The 19,720-nt window shown below is 68.5% G+C and overlaps 1 protein-coding gene across 1 annotated transcript in view; it reads left to right on the top strand.

The window, feature by feature from the left end:
* ADD2 (adducin 2) overlaps nucleotides 1–15,117 on the top strand; it is a 95,891-nt gene extending 80,774 nt beyond the window's left edge. The window contains exons 14-16 of the mRNA XM_049115621.1: nucleotides 1,118–1,265; nucleotides 2,115–2,237; nucleotides 7,424–15,117. Coding sequence (XP_048971578.1) covers nucleotides 1,118–1,265; nucleotides 2,115–2,237; nucleotides 7,424–7,728 — 576 coding nt within the window. The 3' untranslated portion in view covers nucleotides 7,729–15,117. The remainder of the gene's footprint in view (nucleotides 1–1,117; nucleotides 1,266–2,114; nucleotides 2,238–7,423) is intronic.
* The last annotated feature ends 4,603 nt before the right edge of the window (nucleotides 15,118–19,720 follow it).

Here is a 19,720-nt window from a genome sequence, read left to right as displayed (position 1 = left end):
GCAGAGGAGGGGCACGTGTGTGAGGACGGTGCCCGCTCAGGCCGGCCAGGAGCCCCCACACCCACGTAGAGTAGGACGTAGGGAGTCGCTCCAGGGCCGAGATGGGGCCGCCCGGGTCTAGTGCGTAGGGAAGGGCGGGAGGGTCAGAGGCGCAGCTTGTGTCACAAGCCATTGCCCCGAGGGCGGCCAGGAGGGAGGGACACAGGACACGCTCCGCGGGCGGAGCAGATGGAGGCCGCTGAGCTCAGGCTGCAGCCACAGGGAGGGGCCGTGCAGGCTCCAGGGTGGGGAGTCAGAGTTCCCGCGACCCCGGGGCGGGGCGGTGAGTCCTCAACACGGGCTGGTGTGCGGGTCCCTTGGGGGCGCCGCGGCGTCGTCAGGGGAAGGTGGCCCGGAGGCCGGCGCAGGCCCTGCCCGGGCTCGCGTCCTTTGAGCGCCGCGCTCTTTGGCTGCTCCTCGGCTTCCGAGCACGGCGCCCTCGAAGGCCAGCACGAGGCCCCCATTAGAAGGGGCCCGAGGGGTCAGAGGACTGCGGAGGCTCCCGCGAGGCCCGGCTGTGAGCTCCCCCGAGCCGGGGGCTCCGCAGTGCCCCCAGGGACCCGCGACGCCGGCCCCGAAGATCCAGGACTCAGGACCTTGGCTCGCTTGTGACTTACGGCCGTGCGCGGAGCAGGACTAACCGCCGGACCGACGCTGAAGCCGCTGTGTCTTGCGCTGACCTCGTGCCTGTGCTGTGGCTCGTGCTGCCGTGGGCGGGGGGGGGGGGGGGGGGGGGTGCTGGGCCGGCGGCGGGACGCGGGGCTTCGGGGCTGCGGGGCTGCGGCTGTGCATGCGGACGGCGCGGGCGACCCGCGGGGCTGCAATAAACGCGTCTTCTTCTGCTTGGGCGCATCCTTCGCCTTTCTTTCCGGGGCACAGGGCGGGCTCCCTGCATCCGGGGCGCGGCAGAGACCCCAGGGCGGGGGGGGGAGGCAGCGGGGGGAGCGGACGCCCCAAGGCCCGGGGCCCTGCCGTTTCCAGGAGCGAGAGCGCCGGCAGCCGCGGGAGGGACAGAAGCTTGGGCCCGGGCCCGCGGCGGCGCTCAGGGGGCGACACGCGCTCTGTGGTTGACTTTCAGTCCACGGAGAGCCAGCTGGCGGCCCAGGGCGACGCGGACACCAAAGACGAGGCGGAGGAGACGGCGCCCAACCCCTTCAGCCAGCTCACGGACCAGGACCTGGAGGAGTACAAGAAGGAGGTGGAGCGGAAGACGCTGGAGCTGGACGGTGAGGGGCCCCCGGGGTGACGGGTGCGGCCCCTCCGGGCCTGCCGGGCGTGCGACGGGGCCACAGGGGCGCTTGGGGGGGTGACGGGGTGACAGGAGGGAAGCCCACGGCGGACCCGTTGCATTGGGCACCAGCTGGCCCGCCTGCAGGGGGACACCCGCCAGCAGCCTCCCGTTGCCCCCTCACCCCTCCTTCGCTGCGGGATCTGCAGCCCGGCCCGTGTCTCAGGTCGACCCCACACGTGCCATCACGGCGGCTGTGTGCTCACGGTCACGCCTGTGTCCCCGCCTGGCACAGCTTCCCCCCCGGGCTCTGGCCCCAGCACTGCCGTCTCAGCCCCGTCCCTCCTCACCCCCCCCCCCGCCCCGTGTTTCAAGAGCACGTGGGGCCGAGGCACGGAGACGTCAGCTCCCTGCCGGCTTGTGTCCTCCCAGGCGCAGCCCTGGTCACGCCCCCTCCCCACGCGGGCTCGGCGCCTTCCGGGCACCCAGCAGGCCCTGCCTGGTGGGCTCGGGGTGCTTGTGTGATGGTTGAAAAATTGGGGAGAAAACAGGGTGCTTTCTATCCCCGGGGGGATTATTGGGCCGAACGTGAAGTCAGATAAAGAAGCTCCGAGCACCCAGACCGTGGGCGGGAAGCCTGCGGCCCCGTGGTCCCGTCGGGGTGACGCCGCCCTGGGAGACCTGCGGGGACCCCGACTCCCTCCTCCGTCTGCCTACCCCGGGATGTAGGACAGACTCCCAGAGGCTTGTGGGGTCAGCGAGGAGGAAGAAGCACCCGTGGGTGTCCCCTGTCTGCCCTCCTCCCCTCCGCTTGAGCCCACCCCGAGGCGGCTTTCTGTGCTTTCAGGGGAGAAGGAGACCCCGGCGGAGGGGCCGGGCTCTCCGGGGTCGGCTCCAGCTTCTGCGGCCCAGAGCCCAGCGCGGTCGGAGACGAAGAGCCCCGCGGTGTCTCCCTCCAGGTCTGCAGACGGTGAGCGGAGGGGACGAGGCACCTCCACAGCCGGGCGGGCTCCGCGGGGGGCCCCGGGGGCTTTCTGGGATCTGAGACCGGGGCCACCAGAGTTAAGCTTGTTTCCTTCACGAGCCGGGACATCGTGGCCTAAAACTTGTGTCTCCGCCTGCGGGATGATGAGGAAGCTGACGGCTGGCGCGCGGCCTCCCGACCCCTGACCCCGACGAGGCTGCTGGTGGTCCCTCTAGGGGCTCCGGCCGGGGCTCAGGCTTCACTGCGGGTGGGGTCCCCGGGATCTCGCGAAGGCGGAAGGTCTGCGGTGGGAGCTGAGCTGTTTCCAGAAGCTCCCAGGTTAGGCTGACGATGTCCTGCGCAGCCCTGGGACCTCGGCAGGTTGGAGCCACCTGGGGGCTTCCCACCCCCGACAGCGGCCTGGGCCCCAGCACGGCAGCACCTTGGTCCCCGCCAGCGGTCCGGGCCGGGGCAGAGGAGAACGTGCCGGGCCGGCTCCCTCCCGGGCTGAGAACCGCTGCGCACGTGCTGGCCCAGAGCATCTAGGTCCAGGCCCGACTGGAGATCGGAGCATCTTTGTGCCTCGGTTTCCTTGTCTGTCAGGTATTCTCCCTTCTTAGGGTTCTTAGAGGGAAGCCGTCGTTGAGAGCGTAACAAATGGAATCTAAAAATACAATGAAAGAAAATAAAAACACTTAAGGGTAAGATCCAGCCGGGGTCACGAGCAACGCTGCGCACGGCGGGTAACGGCCCCGCTGCAGCCTGTGCCCCCGAGATTACCCAAGGGTCTCGACCGAGCTCCTGGAGCCCCCCGGAGCGGGAGCCGTCCTCCCCAGGGCCCCGGACTCGGCGCTGGGCTGCCCAGCAGGGCTGGTGGCCCGATGACATCTTCCGTGTCCGGGACGGGGTGACCGCCGTGCGCCCTGCAGCCCCCCGGCCCCCTCCACGGCTGGGTCGCCGCCTCGAGCGCGGTCCCGGTGCCACCCGAGGAGACCGTCTGCTCGTCTGCTCGGGGCCAGGGCTCCAAGCGTCGTGCCCCGGCCGCTGCGCTCCCCGGCCTCCCGTCGCCGATCGCTGCCCCTTTGTGCTTCATCAACGGAGGGTCCCCGATTCTGAACACCTGTCTCCGTAGTGAGGGAGGCGGGCGGCTTCCTCACCCCAACACTTGCCGCGGGGCAGGAGGTGGCAGGGAAGGGCTTCGTCAAAACGAGTGGATCTCCGCCAGCTTTTGCTTGGGCAGCCGGGGCTTCGGGGGGTTTCCTGCTGTAAAACCCACAACCCGCGCGGCCGCTGCCAAGTCCGGGCTCGGCTCCCCCGGGTGCACACGCGCGGGACGGGCCCGGGCCACGCTGCTCCGGGAGGTGATGCGCTGCAGGTGGGGGGCCTCCTCCCTCCCCCGGGCTGACCCCTCAGTGCCCCCCGTCTGTGTCCCCCGCAGCTGACCTCAGTGCCCCCCGTCTGTGTCCCTCCCAGCTGACCCCTCAATGTCCCCTGTCTGTGTCCCCCCAGCTGACCCCTCAGTGCCCCCCATCTGTGTCCCCCGCAGCTGACCTCAGTGCCCCCCGTCTGTGTCCCTCCCAGCTGACCCCTCAATGTCCCCTGTCTGTGTCCCCCCAGCTGACCCCTCAGTGTCCCCCGTCTGTGTCCCCCACAGCTGACCCCTCAGTGCCCCCGTCTGTGTCCCCCCAGCTGACCTCAGTGTCCCCCGTCTGTGTCCCCCCCAGCTGATCCCTCAGTGTCCCCGTCTGTGTCCCCCCAGCTGACCTCAGTGCCCCCGTCTGTGTCCCCCCAGCTGACCTCAGTGTCCCCCGTCTGTGTCGCCCCCAGCTGACAACTCAGTGTCCCCCGTCTGTGTCCCCCCAGCTGACCTCAGTGTCCCCCATCTGTGTCCCCCCCAGCTGATCCCTCAGTGTCCCCCATCTGTGTCCCTTGCAGATGACCCCTCAGTGTCCCCCGTCTGTGCCCCCCCAGCTGACCCCTCAGTGTTCCCCGTCTGTGTCCCTCCCAGCTGACCTCTCAGTGTCCCCGTCTGTGTCCCCCCAGCTGACCCCTCACTGTCCCCCATCTCTGTGTCCCCAACTAACCCCTCAGTGTCCCCATCTCTGTCCCCCCAGCTGAACCCTCAGTGTCCCCCATCTCTGTACCCCCAGCTGACCCCTCAGTGTCCCCTTCATCTCCCCCCAGCTGACCCCTCAGTGTCCCCGTCTGTGTCCCCCCCAGCTGACCCCTCAGTGTCCCCGTCTGTGTCCCTCCCAGCTGACCTCTCAGTGTCCCCCATCTCTGTCCCCCCAGCTGACCCCTCAGTGTCCCCCATCTGTGTCCCCCCCAGCTGACCCCTCAGTGTCCCCGTCTGTGTCCCCCCAGCTGACCCCTCACTGTCCCCCATCTCTGTGTCCCCAACTAACCCCTCAGTGTCCCCATCTCTGTCCCCCCAGCTGAACCCTCAGTGTCCCCCATCTCTGTACCCCCAGCTGACCCCTCAGTGTCCCCTTCATCTCCCCCCAGCTGACCCCTCAGTGTCCCCGTCTGTGTCCCCCCAGCTGACCCCTCAGTGTCCCCCATCTCTGTCCCCCCAGCTGACCCCTCAGTGTCCCCCGTCTGTGTCCACCCAGCTGACCTCTCAGTGTCCCCCGTCTGTTGCCCCCAGCTGACAACTCAGTGTCCCCCGTCTCTGTCCCCCCAGCTGACCCCTCAGTGTCCCCGTCTGTGTCCCCCCAGCTGACCCCTCAGTGTTCCCTTCATCTCCCCCCCAGCTGACCCCTCAGTGTCCCCCGTCTCTGTCCCCCCAGCTGACCCCTCAGTGTCCCCGTCTGTGTCCCCCCAGCTGACCCCTCAGTGTCCCCCATCTGTGTCCCCCCAGCTGACCCCTCAGTGTCCCCCGTCTGTGTCCCCCCAGTGACCCCTCAGTGTCCCCCAGCTGACCCCTCAGTGTCCCCCGTCTGTGTCCCCAAGTGACCCCTCAGTGTCCCCCTGTGTGTGTCGCCCCAGCTGACCCCTCAGTGTCCCCTGTCTGTGTCCCCCCAGCTGACCCCTCAGTGTCCCCTTATCGCCCCCCCAGCTGACCCCTCAGTGTCCCCCCCATCTCCCCCCCCAACTGACCCCTCAGTGTCCCTCCTCATCCCCCCTAGCTGACCCCTCAGTGTCCCCCCATCTGTGTCCCGCCCCTCGGCCTCCGTGAAGGATCCTCCGTCCCAGCCTCTTCCTCCGTGTCGGGCGTGTCCGCCCCCCTCCCCCCACCTGCCGGGCCGCCCCTGTCCTGCTGACCCCCGTCCCCGTGGCCCGTCCGGAGCACGTCCTGTGCCTCCCGGGGGTTAGCCCAGCATCAGCGTCACACGGGCTCCGTCGCCTACTATTTTGCCGTCACAGATGAGTCACCTAGAGAGCCTGCAGCGTGGGGGCCGCCACCCCGGGTCCTCGCGGGCCCGTCCAGAGCGTTGTCCCTGGGCTCAGCGGAGTCATGAGCCCGGAACGGCCCTGGCCCCGTGGGTGTGTCGCCCTCCTGGGCTGTGCTCGGCGTGAGAGGCTATGGGCCCGCGTCACGCAGCAGGCGTGGGTCGCTCCGCGGCGTGGATGATGCTGGGTCCCGGGGCGCGGGGGAGCTGCTCCCCAGACCTCGGTGCCCTGGGCCGCGGGGTCCGCTGGGTGGCCGTGCCCGGCCCGGAGCGTCCAGGGCGACGTGCTCAGCAGGTGCCCGGTAGGTGCCCGGCAGGGAGGCTGCGGGCCCCTGGGACGCGGGGTGGCGGAGTCGCTCCCTGTCTCCACGTCCACGTGGCCTGAGCGCCGCTCGTGTGTGCCGCCGTCCAGGGCGCAGGGGTGTGGCATCCTGGACCCTTGGAGCAGAAGCTCCTGGGCCTTCTCCAGCCCCCCCGCCTGCAGCCACTCCCTGGACTTCCTCGGAGCCGCGGGGGACCACAAACAGCTGTGTCCTCTTAAAAAAAAGTGACACATGAAAGTGAAAAATGGGTAAATTGGCAGTAGATTTAGGGCCGGTCAAGCTCAGGGTCAGGGGTCAGGGGCCGCTGTGGGGCCGACCGGAGGGCTGCGGAGGACAGCCGGGGGGTGGGGGTGTGGGAGCCCGCGGTGGGAAGGGTGGGGGCGCGGCCGCTGGCGTCCGGGGCCTGGAGGGCACGGCTGGGGTCGACCCCACAGGGGCCAGGACCGGTGTCGGGGCTGAGAGGGAGCCATCGGGGGTGCTGGCTTTCACCGGGTGGGGGAGGCCGTACCAGTCAAACTAGCCCATCCCACCTGTCCCCAGACGGACACTCGTTGCCCCGCGTCCCAGGTAACCACACGTTTCTCCAGCCTTTACCCCTGAGAATCCTGATTTTCCTGGAAGTCCTCCCGTCAGCCCTTCATTCCTCCTGCGTCATGTCTCATCCAGGGCCCCCACCCCAGGGCCGCGGCGGGTGCACCCCCACCCCATCCGTCAGGCAGCTCCTCCGCTCTCCGCTCGTGCACCCCCACGCTCCCTCCCCACCCAGACACTTCAAAGCGCGAGGGAAGCAGAGTGAGGGGACACTGGGAACGGGGAGGGCGGGCGGGAGCTCCATTTCGGGTCTGAGCAGCTCCGGCGCTGAGCACGGCCGCGATCCACGGAGCCCGCCAGGCGGCTGCTGGGGTGGGCCGACCGGCATCTCCCCTTCCGGACGTGGGTCCGCGTGGCGGGGACTCCCATCCTCCCTCTGCCTTCCCCTCTGGGCCACCTGGGGAGACGCTCTCCATTTGTCCAAAAGTCCCTCCCTGGCCTAGGACGTGAAACGGGTATGAAAACCCGGCGTTTTCATTTCAACTAACTGGAATTTAAGCGAAAGCTTTTTAAAAATGCCATTTCCGTATTTTCACTGGTGAATGTGAACCGGTCACAGCGATTCTTAGATGCTCTCTGCGGTCCTGGGGCCTCTCCTCACCTGGGTCTGTCCCCTCACTTTGTGCCTAGGAAAGCGGGGCCCCTGTCACCTCCGGCCCCCGTTACCTGTGTCCGTTTGTAGACGCGACCCCAGAGTGTCAGAGCTGCCCGGGGCCGGGGGGTGGGCGAGAACCCTGCCCAGCCCTCGGCCCTACGGTGTCGGCCCGTCCCTCCCGTGGCTCTAGACTTATTTTATAGAGTCGCCTAGAAATGCTTCTGTTAACCCCGCGTGGAAACTCCCACCCGATCGAACTCTCATGGGTCGTATCTTTTGGTCTTTTTCTAGAAGGTGCTAAGACGGAAACAAGCAAGGGCACTGCAGAGCCTGAAGCGACGCAGCCGGAAGGAGTGGTGGTCAACGGCAGGGAGGACGAGCCAACCCCAGAGGACATCCTCAGCAAGGGCTTGAGCCAGATGACCACCACGGCCGACACGGATGTCGACACCTCTAAGGACAAAACCGAGTCGGTCACCAGCGGCCCCATGTCCCCGGAGGGCTCACCCTCCAAGTCTCCCTCCAAAAAGAAGAAGAAATTCCGAACCCCGTCCTTCCTGAAAAAGAGCAAAAAGAAGGAGAAGGTGGAGTCCTGATTGGTAGCAGCTTCGGCTCCCATCCGCACCCTCTCCCCTCACCCCTTCCCTTCTCCCATCTCTGTCCCCGGAGGCGCAGGGCCAAGGAGGGGTAGGCGAGGACCCTGGACCACCCTCTGAGGGCGAACTTGGAGATCGCGCGACCAACCCCTCCGTCTACGGCTGCCCCGGAGAATCAGGAGACTCCCCCACGGCCGCGCGGCTCGCTGGTGGCGAAGCCTGCGCCGGAGCGTGGGTCTGCTGGGCGCCCGCCCGGCCCAGTGCTCTCGCCACCGCCACCCCCGTGGGGACGCCGTGCACCGCGCCGAGCCCTGGGCGGAAGGCCGGAGGGGGCTGCAGGCGCCCACAGCCTCGGACCAACCCAGGCAGGGCCCGACTCTCCCGAGGAGCCAGGTCCTCCCCGCAGGCATGCGGCCTCCCGCCCACGGAGCTGCCCCAGCCAGAAGTCTCTCCCCGTGGGGTCCCCGCCCTGCCGCGCACACTCAGCAGACACATTGCCGCCCCCCTCCCCCAGCAGAAGTTAATCTTTGTTCCCAAGGGCTGATGGCTTTGCTTGCGCTTCCCCAGCCGCTAACCCCGGGCTGGCCTCACGGGCCCCTGGACGCGGACGGCGAAGGACCCGGGAGCGGGCCGCCGGGAGGGCTGGCCGAGGCGCCGCGGGCTCGCGAAGGGTTTGACGGGTGTCGGCAGCCGGGAGCCGGCCCGTTTGAGTCGCGCATCTCAGGCGCTTCAAAACTGAAACCAAATTTAGCTTAGGGTAAACGTGGTCTCACGCTCAGGGCAGAAATCCGGGGGGAGTTAGATCCTCCTGTCGGCCTTGGGTTGTGCGAGAGGATCAACGTGAGAGGGAAGCGCCGCGCCTCCCGGGCTTTGCATGACGCGGGAGCGATGCGGCTGCACCTGTTCCGCTCCGGTGGGGTCAGGTGTCCCCGGCCCGTCCTCCAGACCGACGGGAACCGGCAGCGAACCCGTGGCTGCTTTGGGGTCCGGCCCTCACTCGGGGTCCTGCAGAGGAGAATGAGCTGAGCCCTGGGGATCAGTGCTCTCGGGCCAGTGTCAGATGGAGCCCGAGCGCCCTTGCCCGTCACTGTCTGTCCGTCTGGGGCCTCGTGACGGCCGCAGCTGTCGTCGCAGGTGCCGGCACCTCGTCACGTCCTCCCGCGGGGCATCGATCAATGAGCGTTGCTGGCTCCTGAGAAGCAGACAATCCACGCTCTTCACAGCACAGCGTCTTCAAAGAGTATTTTTCCTCCGTGTCCTGATGATCGTGAAAGCACTTGCGAAAGTTCTCGATCCCCGTGTCCCCCGCGTGAGCCCTCACTTTCCACGTGGAGACCCTGCAGCTTTCCGTGCGTCGGACCCTCGGGCGTCATGCCAACCCTGCCGTGGGGGTGAGATGCTCCCGCCCGATGAGCACGGGAGCTGAGCCCCAGAAGGACAATCGACTTGTTCCAGGAAGGTCCGGAGCCTTTGTTCTTCAGTCACGATGACTAGACGACGAGCAAATCCCCGAGGGGGGTGGTTTCAGCCCAGGACCTCGCCGGCGCCCGGTCTGCACCGTGGAGTGAAGGCGGGAGCCCCCGTGTGCTCCCCCGTCCGTGCACGCGAAGGTCTTGAGGACCGGGGCCGGGCCAGAGCGCGGCTGCCCCCGGGGACGGACCGCGACCGTCCTGCCCACCCTCCCTGCCGCCGCCGCCCCCGCCCCGCTCTTCCTTGTGATGGCCACCCGGTGGCCGGGGGCTTCGCTGCCTCAAAAAAAAAAAAAAAAAAAAAAAATCTGTGATGTGGGAAATGCCTTTAAAAGCCGACCCTTTGATGCCTTCTCTGGAAAAATAGATCTCACGTTCATTCTTTGGTCCCCGCCGTGTTTGTCAAGCGCCCCTGGGCGGCGGGCATTGCCTCGCTGTGGCTGGAGCGACCGGGACACAGGGGGACGCGGCTGCCCGTGCCGGTGGCTGCAGCTCCGAGGGGACGTCGACGGGCTCTGCGCTCAGCAAATTCTCTTTATTCCCTTCCCAACCGTGAGGCCTCGTGGGGTGCAAGTGCCAGAGCCTTGCTAGGGCATCGTCCCTGGACCTCACGCCACGGGTCCGCCGTATGTGTCCCTGTGCTCCTGCCACGCGGTCCAGCAAGCGGCCGCCACGGCAAACCCCGAGAGCTGGGTCGCGGGGCAGCAGGCGGTCCCTGCCCACACGGGTGTCCAAGGACAGGAGGCGCCTAGACGCGTTGCCAGGAGGGCAAGGGCCGGGGTCAACAGGGACGTAAGGACTTCCTGTCCTCTGGGCCGGAGGGACTCTCCTGGAGGACGTGACGATGGAGTTAGGTTTGCAGGCAAACAGGGACCCGCCAGGAGGACGGGGGGTCGGTGGGGTGTCCGCGCTGAGGGCAGGGTGTGCAGAGGCCCCGAGGCACCGGGACGGGCCAGGAGTCAGGCACGGGGCACGGGGCTCCAGTTCCCTAAGGCGCTTGGGGTGGGCAGGGCGTGGGGGGAACCCCTTTGCCGTTTCCAGGTCTGTGCGTCCGTCCACAGAGGGGCCGCTGGGCTGCTGAGGCCCCGGCCGGGCCCTTCCCCGCCCGCATGCAGGGTGGCACCTCGGAGGCCGGCGCCGGGTGCTGGGGGGTCGGTCCACGCGAGAGCACGGGCTCGGGGGCTGGGGCTTCTCCTCGGGGTCCGGGTGGAGGGGGCTGCGCAGAGCTGGGGCGCGTGGGCTCCCGGGGACGGAGCTCGGGGCCAGCCTGCGGTCACGGGGGGACGGGGGGGGGGCACAGAGCCGTCCCTCCCTGTCACCTGCTCTGCAGCTCGGCCAAGCTCTGCGGGAGGCGGGCCCCGTGCTGCGCTGGCCCAAGTCCCCGCCCTCCCGCCCGGTCCCACGCAGGCAGCGGCGACCGCCCTCCAGGGCCCCGGCATGGTTTCCGCTCAGCTCGTGGCCTGGGGTCCGGGTCGAGCCTCGGGCTCCCTGCTCAGAGAGTCTGCTTGAGAGCCTCCCCCTCCCTCTGCGCCTTCCCGCCCTCCCTCTCTCTAAAATAAATAAATCCTTGAAGAATCAGCCTCCCCCAACAGTCCGGAGTGAAGATGGGGATCTTCCCCTGCAGACAGAGGTTCTTGTTTTAAGATCTTATTTACCCGATGGAGCGCGAGGGGGCCGCGTGCAGGGAGAGGGAGGGACAGGCAGGACCCCACTGCCCGGGGAGCCCGACGTGGGGCCCGACCCCGGGACCTGGATTGGAGCTGAGCCGAGGGCAGGCGCCCACTGAGCCCCGGGCGCCCCGGGTCCTTCCTCAGAGGCCTGCAGGGTTAGGGAAGGACCCGGTGTAGTCAGGGCCGCGCCGGGAACAGCTGAGCCAGCCCGCGCCTGGCGTCCGGAGGTGGCGGGGCCGTCAGGCAGCCCGCGCCGTCCCCACCATGCGCCCCCCCCACCCTGAGGCCGCCCCGCTGCTGACCCTGGGGCTGAGCGAACCACCCCGGCGGCGTGACTCACTCCCGGACGCCGAAGAGATCAACCCCGGGCGTGGGCTGCTGCGTGAGGCTTGCGGGGGTCGCCCGGTCGGCCCGCCGTGGTCCGGGTCGGGGGCGCGCCGTCCTCCACTGCTGAGCACCTGGGAGAGCACGCGGCCCCGCTCGCGTCCCGCACACGCAGCAGCCCGTGAGCCGCCCGCGAGCACCGGGGACGCAGCTGTCGTGCCCCCGAGTCTCAGCAGCCCCGCAGAGGCCGAGGAGCGTCCGGTGGCGGAGACGCTCGCTTTCCACCCCACGGGGGGAGGGGGCCCCACGGTCGTTCACCGTCTGCTCCAAAAGCCACGCGTGAGCCCGATACCCGGGGCCCTGAGCGGCCCCCGAAGGAGCGCACGGTCGGCTACTTACCGGTTCCAGCTGTCGCGGGAGGCGAGCGGGACACCGGCCGGCCAACCTCCCCAGGGCGTGCGGGCGCCGTGTTGGCCGTGAGCACCGTCCCGCGGGCCGTGTGGACACGGGGGGCGTCCCCTGCTGGAGAGCCCTGGTCGCTCTGGCCGGGAGGCTTCTGTCCTGGGGGCCGGCCGCGTCCCCGCCGAGGGTTGCCTTGGGGTGCGGGAGTCATGGCTTGCACCGGCCTGCACGGGGTTTCTCCAAATCGGCGTTCGGCGCCGTGAGGACGTCCCCGAGGCCAGGCCGGCGCTGAGGGAACGGGCCTGCGTGTGGGGCAGACGGGGCCGTCGTGAGTGGGCCGGGCTGGCTCCGCGCTGTCCTCGCCCGGCGGCCCCCAGGGGGCAGGAGGAGTGTGGGGGCTGGGGCGGTGGGAGAAGAGCTCAGAGGGTCCCCACGGTGCTCCCGCCCGCCATCGTCCCCCGCGGCCTCCAGACCTCGTTCTGAGGGAGTCGGCCGGGCGGCAGCACTTGCACCCGGGACGCAGGGGCCCGTCCGCGACCGTCAGAGCTCCCGCAGCCGGGACCGCGTTGGGGGATCCCTTGCAGCCATGCCCCGGGGCCGACGTCGGGGTGGCGGCTTGACCTCCGAGGCCTGGGGCTCCCCGACTCCCCGGCGTCCGTGCCGCAGCCGCTGGGGCCCCCGTCGCGCTCCTGTCCCCCGAGGGTGCGTGTGCAGGGGGCGCGAGGCCGGGACCGGCCGGCGGGGGGCGGTGACATGTGTCCCCTGGGCGCCCCGTCCATGCGGTCCCTGGGGTGCCAGTCCCAGGCCTCGCCGTCCCCTCAGAGGGGAGCTTCCCGAGCCGCTGACGTGCAGACTGGTCAGCTTCCTGGGCTTTTATCTTGGGACTTAACACGCACACACGCGCACACACACACATGCACACACACATCTATTATATATATTTACGGGGTAGTTTTGTACAGTTTTATGTTTGAATCTCTGAGCACCGAAGCTGCCCTTGGGTTTTCAGGAGAACTTTCCGGGCGTATCTGTGGGGCGGGTGGACCTCTGTCCCTGCTGTTGTCTCACCTGCAGACTCACCCTGGTAAATGCTCCCGGTGTGTGACCATGGCCCGGCCCCTGACCTCCCTGGCCCCGGGGCGGCTCATGTAGACTTCCAGCCACACGGGGACGTCCTGCCTTTGAGACCAGCCCTCGCACGGGGGGAGCCGAGTGTGTGCCTGAGCTCTGGCGGGGCCGGGAGGTGGCGAGCATGGGGACCCCGGGAGGTGACAGGCGCGGGGACCCCGGGAGGCGACGGCCACATGCACCTGCACGCAGCTCGTCAAGGAAGATCAGCCTGGACGCACGGGGCGGGGAGGGGCCGCGAGAACACATGCGGGTGGTGCCCACGGGGCAGCAGGGGCGGAGGCCACGGGGTGAAGGGGGCGGGGGCGCTGGGGGGGCGAGAGGACGAAGGAGCCCCCCATCCTGTGCTTCACAAGGGGACGGCCCAGGAGCTGCTGAGCGTCCGCCCGCGCGTGTCGGGCCTCGTGTCCCCTCCACGGCACCTCGGGTAAACCCCACGGGCCCCCACGGTGCTCCCGTCACCACCCACACAGAGGAGGAAGCCGGCTCTAGGTCAGCGGGGGAGCCCTGCCTCACAGGGGACCCCACCCCCATCGCCCCGTCCGGCCGGGCCCACAGCCCCCTCGCTCCACTCCGCGTGGGGCACACAAAGGCAGCAGCCGAGGGCCGTGCACCCTCTAGAAATGCCGGGGTCGCTTGGTGCAGACACCAGGCCAGGGCCCCGCAGCGCCCTGGGGGGAGGGGGTGCAGCTGGCCTGGAAGCAGGGGCCTGGCAGCGGGTGCAGCTTCCCCCGGAGAGCACTGAGCGCAGCGAGGGGCCGGGCCCCCCGGGGAGTGGGCGCGGGGCCTGGGCTCACGGGCAGGCCACGGTGCCAGGGTGCTGTTGGCAGCCCTGTTTGCAAGGTGCACGGGGGTGGGGGGGATGCCTCGGCACCAGGAGCCGGCCAGGCGTCGGCAGGGGGTACCCCGGGGTCGGCCAGGCGTCGGGGGGGGCACCCTGGAGCCCGCCCGCCCTGACGCGAGCTGCAGCAGGGGACTCGGCCCAGCGCGGCGGCTGCCCCCACGGCCTCGTGCCCACCCTCTAACCCGACGCCGCGTGACCAGCAGACACAGGACTCTTGCCTTCCCTGTCCCCTCGGGCCTCTGCACGTGGACCCACACCCGTCCGGCAGGTGCCACGCTTAGGCTGACGCGAGCGCCGCTGCCAGCAAACAACACGGTAGAGACTCCGCGGTTCCAAAGCAGGAGACGAGTCTGACAAGTTGGGGGACCGGCTCCCCCGTGGAGCAGAGTCACTGCCGGGAGTTAACATCCGTTTATCGGCACCAGCCGCTCGTGAAAAGGGGCTACTTCAAATAGAGAAATAAAATGGCTTTTTGGTGATGGAAAACATCATATTTTATTTTATTTTTTTAAATTTCTTTTAATTGGAGCTCAATTTGCCAACATACAGCATAACACCCAGTGTTCATCCCATCAAGTGGAAAACATCCTTTTTTTTTTTTTTGAAAATGTCCTATTTTAAAACGAGGCACCGACTGTCAACCGCAGGCTCGATGCCGTTGAGAGGAGGGGAGGACACAGGCACGTTTACTCACGTGTGGACCCCGAGCCCGCCACAGCGAAAAAATTAGCCGGTCACGCCTCCGGTTGGTTGGAAAGTCAATACAAGTAAGAAACTCGAGAAAGGAGGAAACACGGAATTAAAACATGGTAGTAAAAAAAAAAAAAATTAAATTAATTAAAAAATAAAAAAATACAACATGGTAGTGAGCGGTTAAAGAAGTTTGCAGCCACATCTAGTTTTTCACGATCAATTTAAGAAACCTGAAGCAATTGCTTAAAAAAGCAGTTCCATAAATAAATAAATAAAAATATAATAAAAAAATAAATAAAAGCAGGTCCTAGCACACGCACGTGTGGGGGCGGGAGAGACGGAGACTGCGCCGGACACCGGTGAGAGGACGTGGTGCGTCGGCCGCTCCCAGGTCGTCCCTGCGGGGGCAGCGGTTCACCTGCACGCGAGGCCGTGACCGCAGAGGAGCCGTAGCACACGTGGCCGTGATTTTCGTTAAAAGGCGCTGGAGCTTCCAATCACTGAGCGGGAAAGTAGCAATAAGAGGTGCTCGGGAATCCAGCTAAGACGGTGCAACAACACCGTGTTCCCCTAAAGTACCACCAAATGGGGCAGCTCCCGGGGGACGGCCCTATAGACCCTGGAGGACGAGCCAGGAGGCGGCGTTGCCCCCTCTGCTGCCCCGACGCCGGCAGCCACCCCCCCCCATCCTGGCCTCGCCTCCCCCGGGCCCCACCCGGCCCCCAGCAGCTGAGCCCGTGTCCTGCGCCCTTGGGTGGCCCCTTGACGGCTCGGAGCCACCGTGCCCGAATCTGCAAACACACGCACTGGCTCTCGCTCTCGCTCCCTCGGCTTCTTTCTCAATAAACGTGAAATCGATGGCGTCCGCTTCCGTGGTGGTGTCCGCGCGTGACGTCCTGCCTCCGGAGCCTGCGGCGGGATCGCTCCCCTCCGGAGGCGGCTCTGCACCTCCCCGGGCTCCGCACGCAGCGAGGGTCCCCCCCCCCCCCGCCCCGACGTGCCCGCCCTGGACCCTGCAAGGGCAGGCCCGGGGCGCTCCCGCACGCACCCAGGCTCCGGGCACTCAGCAGAGGCAGGTCAAGCTGCACGTCTTAGGCCGAGTAGGTTCCATCTCCCACCTGCACAAATGCACACTCATACGGGGCCAAAGGCCAGGCTCAGAGTTGGGGCTCACCCAACAGCCGCCCCTGGCCGCAGTGTCAGCCCCAGGGTACGGACCCTGTCAGGGGCCTGTGCAGGCCCTGGAGCCGGGCATCCGGGTCCTGAATGGCCAGAGCCTGGAGCTCGGGGGGTGGGGGGGGGCACAGCCTGGGGCCCTGCTGGCGCCACAGCGGGATCAGGGCAGGGCCCCTGGGGTGCAGCCCGAGGGCCCGGGGGGCAGTGGCTTCCCCCGTAGGGCTCCCCAGAGGGCAGGCCCTGCCCCCTTCCCATCCCAGAGAGTGAGCCCTGAGCAGGGCCGTGCAGTGAGCCGGGCTGACACCAGGGAAGGGACACACGTGCGAGGTCCACCCAAGGGCCCGTCGCCGGGCAGGCTGACACCCGGCCGCCTTCCCCCCGCAACCGCAGGCTGCGTGAGCCCCTTGCGGGGACGCCCACGGGCAGCGAGCCGAGGAGCCCACAGCCGTGGAACTGCTCCCTCCGCGTCCTGCGCGGCTGCTGAGACCGTGACTACAGGCGGGACGTGCAGAGCGGCGTCCACCCGGCCCTGCCAGCTCCCCAGGCTCGGCCGAGCCCCAGACGCAGCCACCCTCAGCTCCCCGGGGCCAGTGAACCCACAGGATCAGGAAGCCGGGGAGGCCTTGGCCTCTTCCCTCCGTAACTGCCCCTGAGTCTTCACGAAAACTGGCATCAACAAGAAGTCTGGGTGACCGGGTGGACACGGAGGCCACGGAGGAGGAAGCTGGGCGGACACGGGGCAGGAGCAAGGGTCTGGGCCCGGCATTCAAGGCCCCGAGGCTGAACCATGCGTGGCCCCAGCCTCGTCTCGCTGCAGACGGTGCTGCCAGGACCCTGCATCTCACGTCCCCTCCGTGTCCCACTCCAAGAGGCAGGGACGGGCTCCTTGAGCTGCGCACAGCGGTCCCGGGGTGGGGACTGAGTCCCGGGGTGGCCCCCCAGCCCTGCCGAGCCACCTGCCCCTGCCGAGACGGGGAGCGCTGGACAGGGTCGGGCTGGAGGCGCGCAGCTCCCCGGGGTGCTCTGTCACGGCGGGTGACGGCCCCCAGGACAGCAGCCGGGGAGCTGGACACGTTGCCAGTGACCCGTGAGCCAGGTGGGGGACAGACGGCAAGGAAAGGGATGACGGAGGGGGTGACAGGAGCCCTGGACAAGGCTTTGAGGGGTGACCTGGGCAGGGGGCTGAGGAGGAGCCGCTGGCCAGGTAGGAGGGGCGGGATGGAGCGGGGCCCGGGGGGAGGGCGCAGGGACGCGGGAGCCACGGGCAGCGCCAGAAGCTGGGACAGGCCACCCAAGGCCACTGACCTCGGTGACCCACAGGCCGCGGGGCGTGGGCACCACCTGCCTCAGAGAGACGGCGGGCGACAAGCCACATGGGATGGCACCAGGAGGAAGGCCCAAGACGGGGAGGAGCGCAGGGCCGCGGGGACCCTCGACCCGGAGGGGAGGACGCCACAGCTGCTGGGGCATGATGGGGACGGGGCTGCTCCACAGGACGGGACGGGGACGCTCCAGGGGACAGGCGGGGCCTCTCGCGTACCGTCTTATGTGGTGACACAGTTTGTTCTCCTGAAGGTCGGGTTCGTCCTTGAGCACCGCGTGCTCTATTGCTGACCCGTAACCCTGGCGGGTCGAGCGTGTTAGTTGTGAGCATACGTGTGGTGTGTGTGTCGCACGCGTGCACACAGCGTGTCCGGGACCACGTAGCATCAGGTGACAGGAGAACGAGGTTTGCTCAGCGCGTGTCTGGAGCCCCAGCGCGTTCTCAGCCGAGGGACGTCGCTATCAGAAATCCTATTTATTAGAACTAACATCGGAAGAAACAGCCGTGAGAGCGCCACCCGCCGCGAGAGCCGGGCCTTGGACCCCGACCTGGGCATCTCCCCACCCCGCCTCCCCACGTCCTGAGCCCGCAGCTCCTCGGTGGCCCCGTCGCCCGTGGGTCACCCCAGGGCAGCCGCGCGGAGGCAGTGACAAGGCAGAGGCCACCAGGCCCGGCCTGCGGGAGGGACACGCGCAGGGGAGGAGCAGCTGGGCGGCGAGCGGGTGTCTGGGGGTGACCTGTTATTTGTTCCCTGTGAGGCAGGAAGCAAGGTGGGCTTGGGGGGCGGGGGGGAGGCGACAGGTGTGCAGGGAGCAGAGACCACGGAGGGAGAAGCGGGGGCCTCCCTGCACGAGCCCCCACGCGCCCCCACCCGCGGCCCTGCAGACCGTCCTGAGGCCTTGTGGCGTTGGGGGGCCGCCCGGCGGGGGACTAACCCCTGGGGGGGCAGAGGCATCTGGGGGGTGGTCAGGACAGCGCAGGGAGGAGAGTCAGAGGGACGGGGCGGGGGGCAGGGGAAGGGCAGGGGGGCGCAGAGGGGCAGGGGGGGCAGAGGGACGAGGGTGAGGAGACTGACGTGGGCAGGGTCTGACGTCACCGCCGTGATGCCCCCTCACCAGTGACGAGGCAGCCCTTTCCCGATACTGGCAGGAGGAGGACTCATGCAGCCCGCCCGATTGTCTCCACCAACAATGTTCCAGAAGCTTCGGGGAGGAGTAGGAAGCCAGGGACGCGGGGCCAGTGACCTGGGAACCTGGGGCCTGGGGCCTGGGATGGGGGGCCGCGCAGGCCAACACCTGCTGGCACTCCTGGCCGCGGGGAAGTGCCAAGTCCCCTAGACTGTCCCGTGGGGCCCTCGGCCCGGGTGCAGACCGGGACCCGCACGTCCCCACCGCAGGTCTAGTGTGGTCCCCCGGGCCTCGATGTTCGCCTCCGCGGGATGGGCTCGCGGGCAAGCAGGCGCCTCCCACCACCGTCACCGCGGTGATGACCGGGACTCTCCCACGCAGGGACTTGGCCCGAGAAGCGCAGGCTGGTGGGGCCGGCGGGACCCGTGTTCTGGCTCAGTCCGGGGCTCCCCAGCCAGGGGCCCGCCATCCTGCCCTGGCGACACCCACGTGGCCCGTCCTCCCTCCTGGGGGACCAGGCCGGTTAGCCCCGCGGGACGGTCACACGCGGAGACGAAGGGCTGGCGCATTATCGCCGCCTCCAAACTTCGCGCCGGTGGAAGCACAGGGTGCTCCTGACGCCTGGTGCCTGGGCCCCTGACCCTCGCGCCCCAGGCCCCCACCCAGGTTCCCCCCGGGGGATCCTCCAGCAAACGGGCTGGGATCCTGTGGCTGCCCCGTCCCCGCTGCCCCCTACTCCCTGGCCCGTGCCCCAGGCCCCCACTGGGGTCCCCCACCTCCCCGGGCTCCTCCGGCAGACGGGCTGGGATCCTGTGTCCCCCCCGACCCCCACTTGTGCCCCAGGCCCCCCCCCCGGCTCCTCCCCACAGCTCTTCACGGCCTCAGCCCAAGACCCCACGTGGGTGGGGTGCTGCTGAGCCCTGGGTCCAAGGGGCTACGCTGGACGAGGGGAGCCTCTATCCATGTAACCGGTGTCTTCACAAGGAGAGTGAACGGCCCCACGGACACCCCAGCACAGCCAGGCGGCCCCGGGGGACAGGGCAGAGGAGCGGGGCCCTGGGGGGAGCGAGGACTCAGGGAGGGTCTGTGCCAGGGGAGGGAGCGACCAGGCCCACCCTTGGGGCCGCCCTCCAGCCTCCAGAGCCAGACGACTCGGCCTGGTGGCCCTTGGTGGGGCCTCACGGCCCAGCCTCGGGGCGGGGGGGGACACGCACTGCCTGGAATCCGACTGCAAGGGGGATCGGGAGCTGCTGGCTCACCACGCAGGACGGCCCCACGGCCCCACGGCACTCCTAGGGCTGTGCTGAGGTCCCAGGGTGAGGTCCCAGGGCTGAGGTCCTTGCCCCGAGGTCCCAGGGGTAAGGTCCCAGGGCTGAGGTCCTGGGGCTGAGGTCCTTGCCCCGAGGTCCAGGGCAGAGGTCCCCGGGGTGAGGTCCCAGGGGTGAGGTCCTTGCCCCGAGGTCCCAGGGGTGAGGTCCCGGGGCTGAGGTCCTTGCTCCGAGCTCCCAGGGCTGAGGTCCCAGGGCTGAGGTCCCAGGGGTGAGGTCCTTGTCCCGAGGTCCCAGGGCGGAGGTCCTGGGGGTGAGGTCCTTGTCCTGAGGTCCCAGGGGTCAGGTCCCAGGGCTGAGGTCCTTGCCCCAAGGTCCCAGGGCGGAGGTCCCCAGGGTTAAGCTCCAGGGCCGAGCTGCGGTCGGACAGGCAGTTAGTGTCACTCAGGCCATCATCTCAGAGCACGGTGGGCACCTGGCTGCGGGGTGAGCCGGCCGTGGCTTAGGGAACAGTCCCCGTCCTCGGAAGGGAAGCTGAGCCTTCTAGAAGGAACCGTGTAGAGGCCG

The sequence above is a fragment of the Canis lupus genome, chromosome 10, assembly GCF_003254725.2.
Source record: "Canis lupus dingo isolate Sandy chromosome 10, ASM325472v2, whole genome shotgun sequence".
Taxonomy (NCBI): domain Eukaryota; kingdom Metazoa; phylum Chordata; class Mammalia; order Carnivora; family Canidae; genus Canis; species Canis lupus.
The sequence above is the reverse complement of the archived record's forward strand: the minus strand, read 5'-3'. Positions and strand labels throughout refer to the sequence as shown.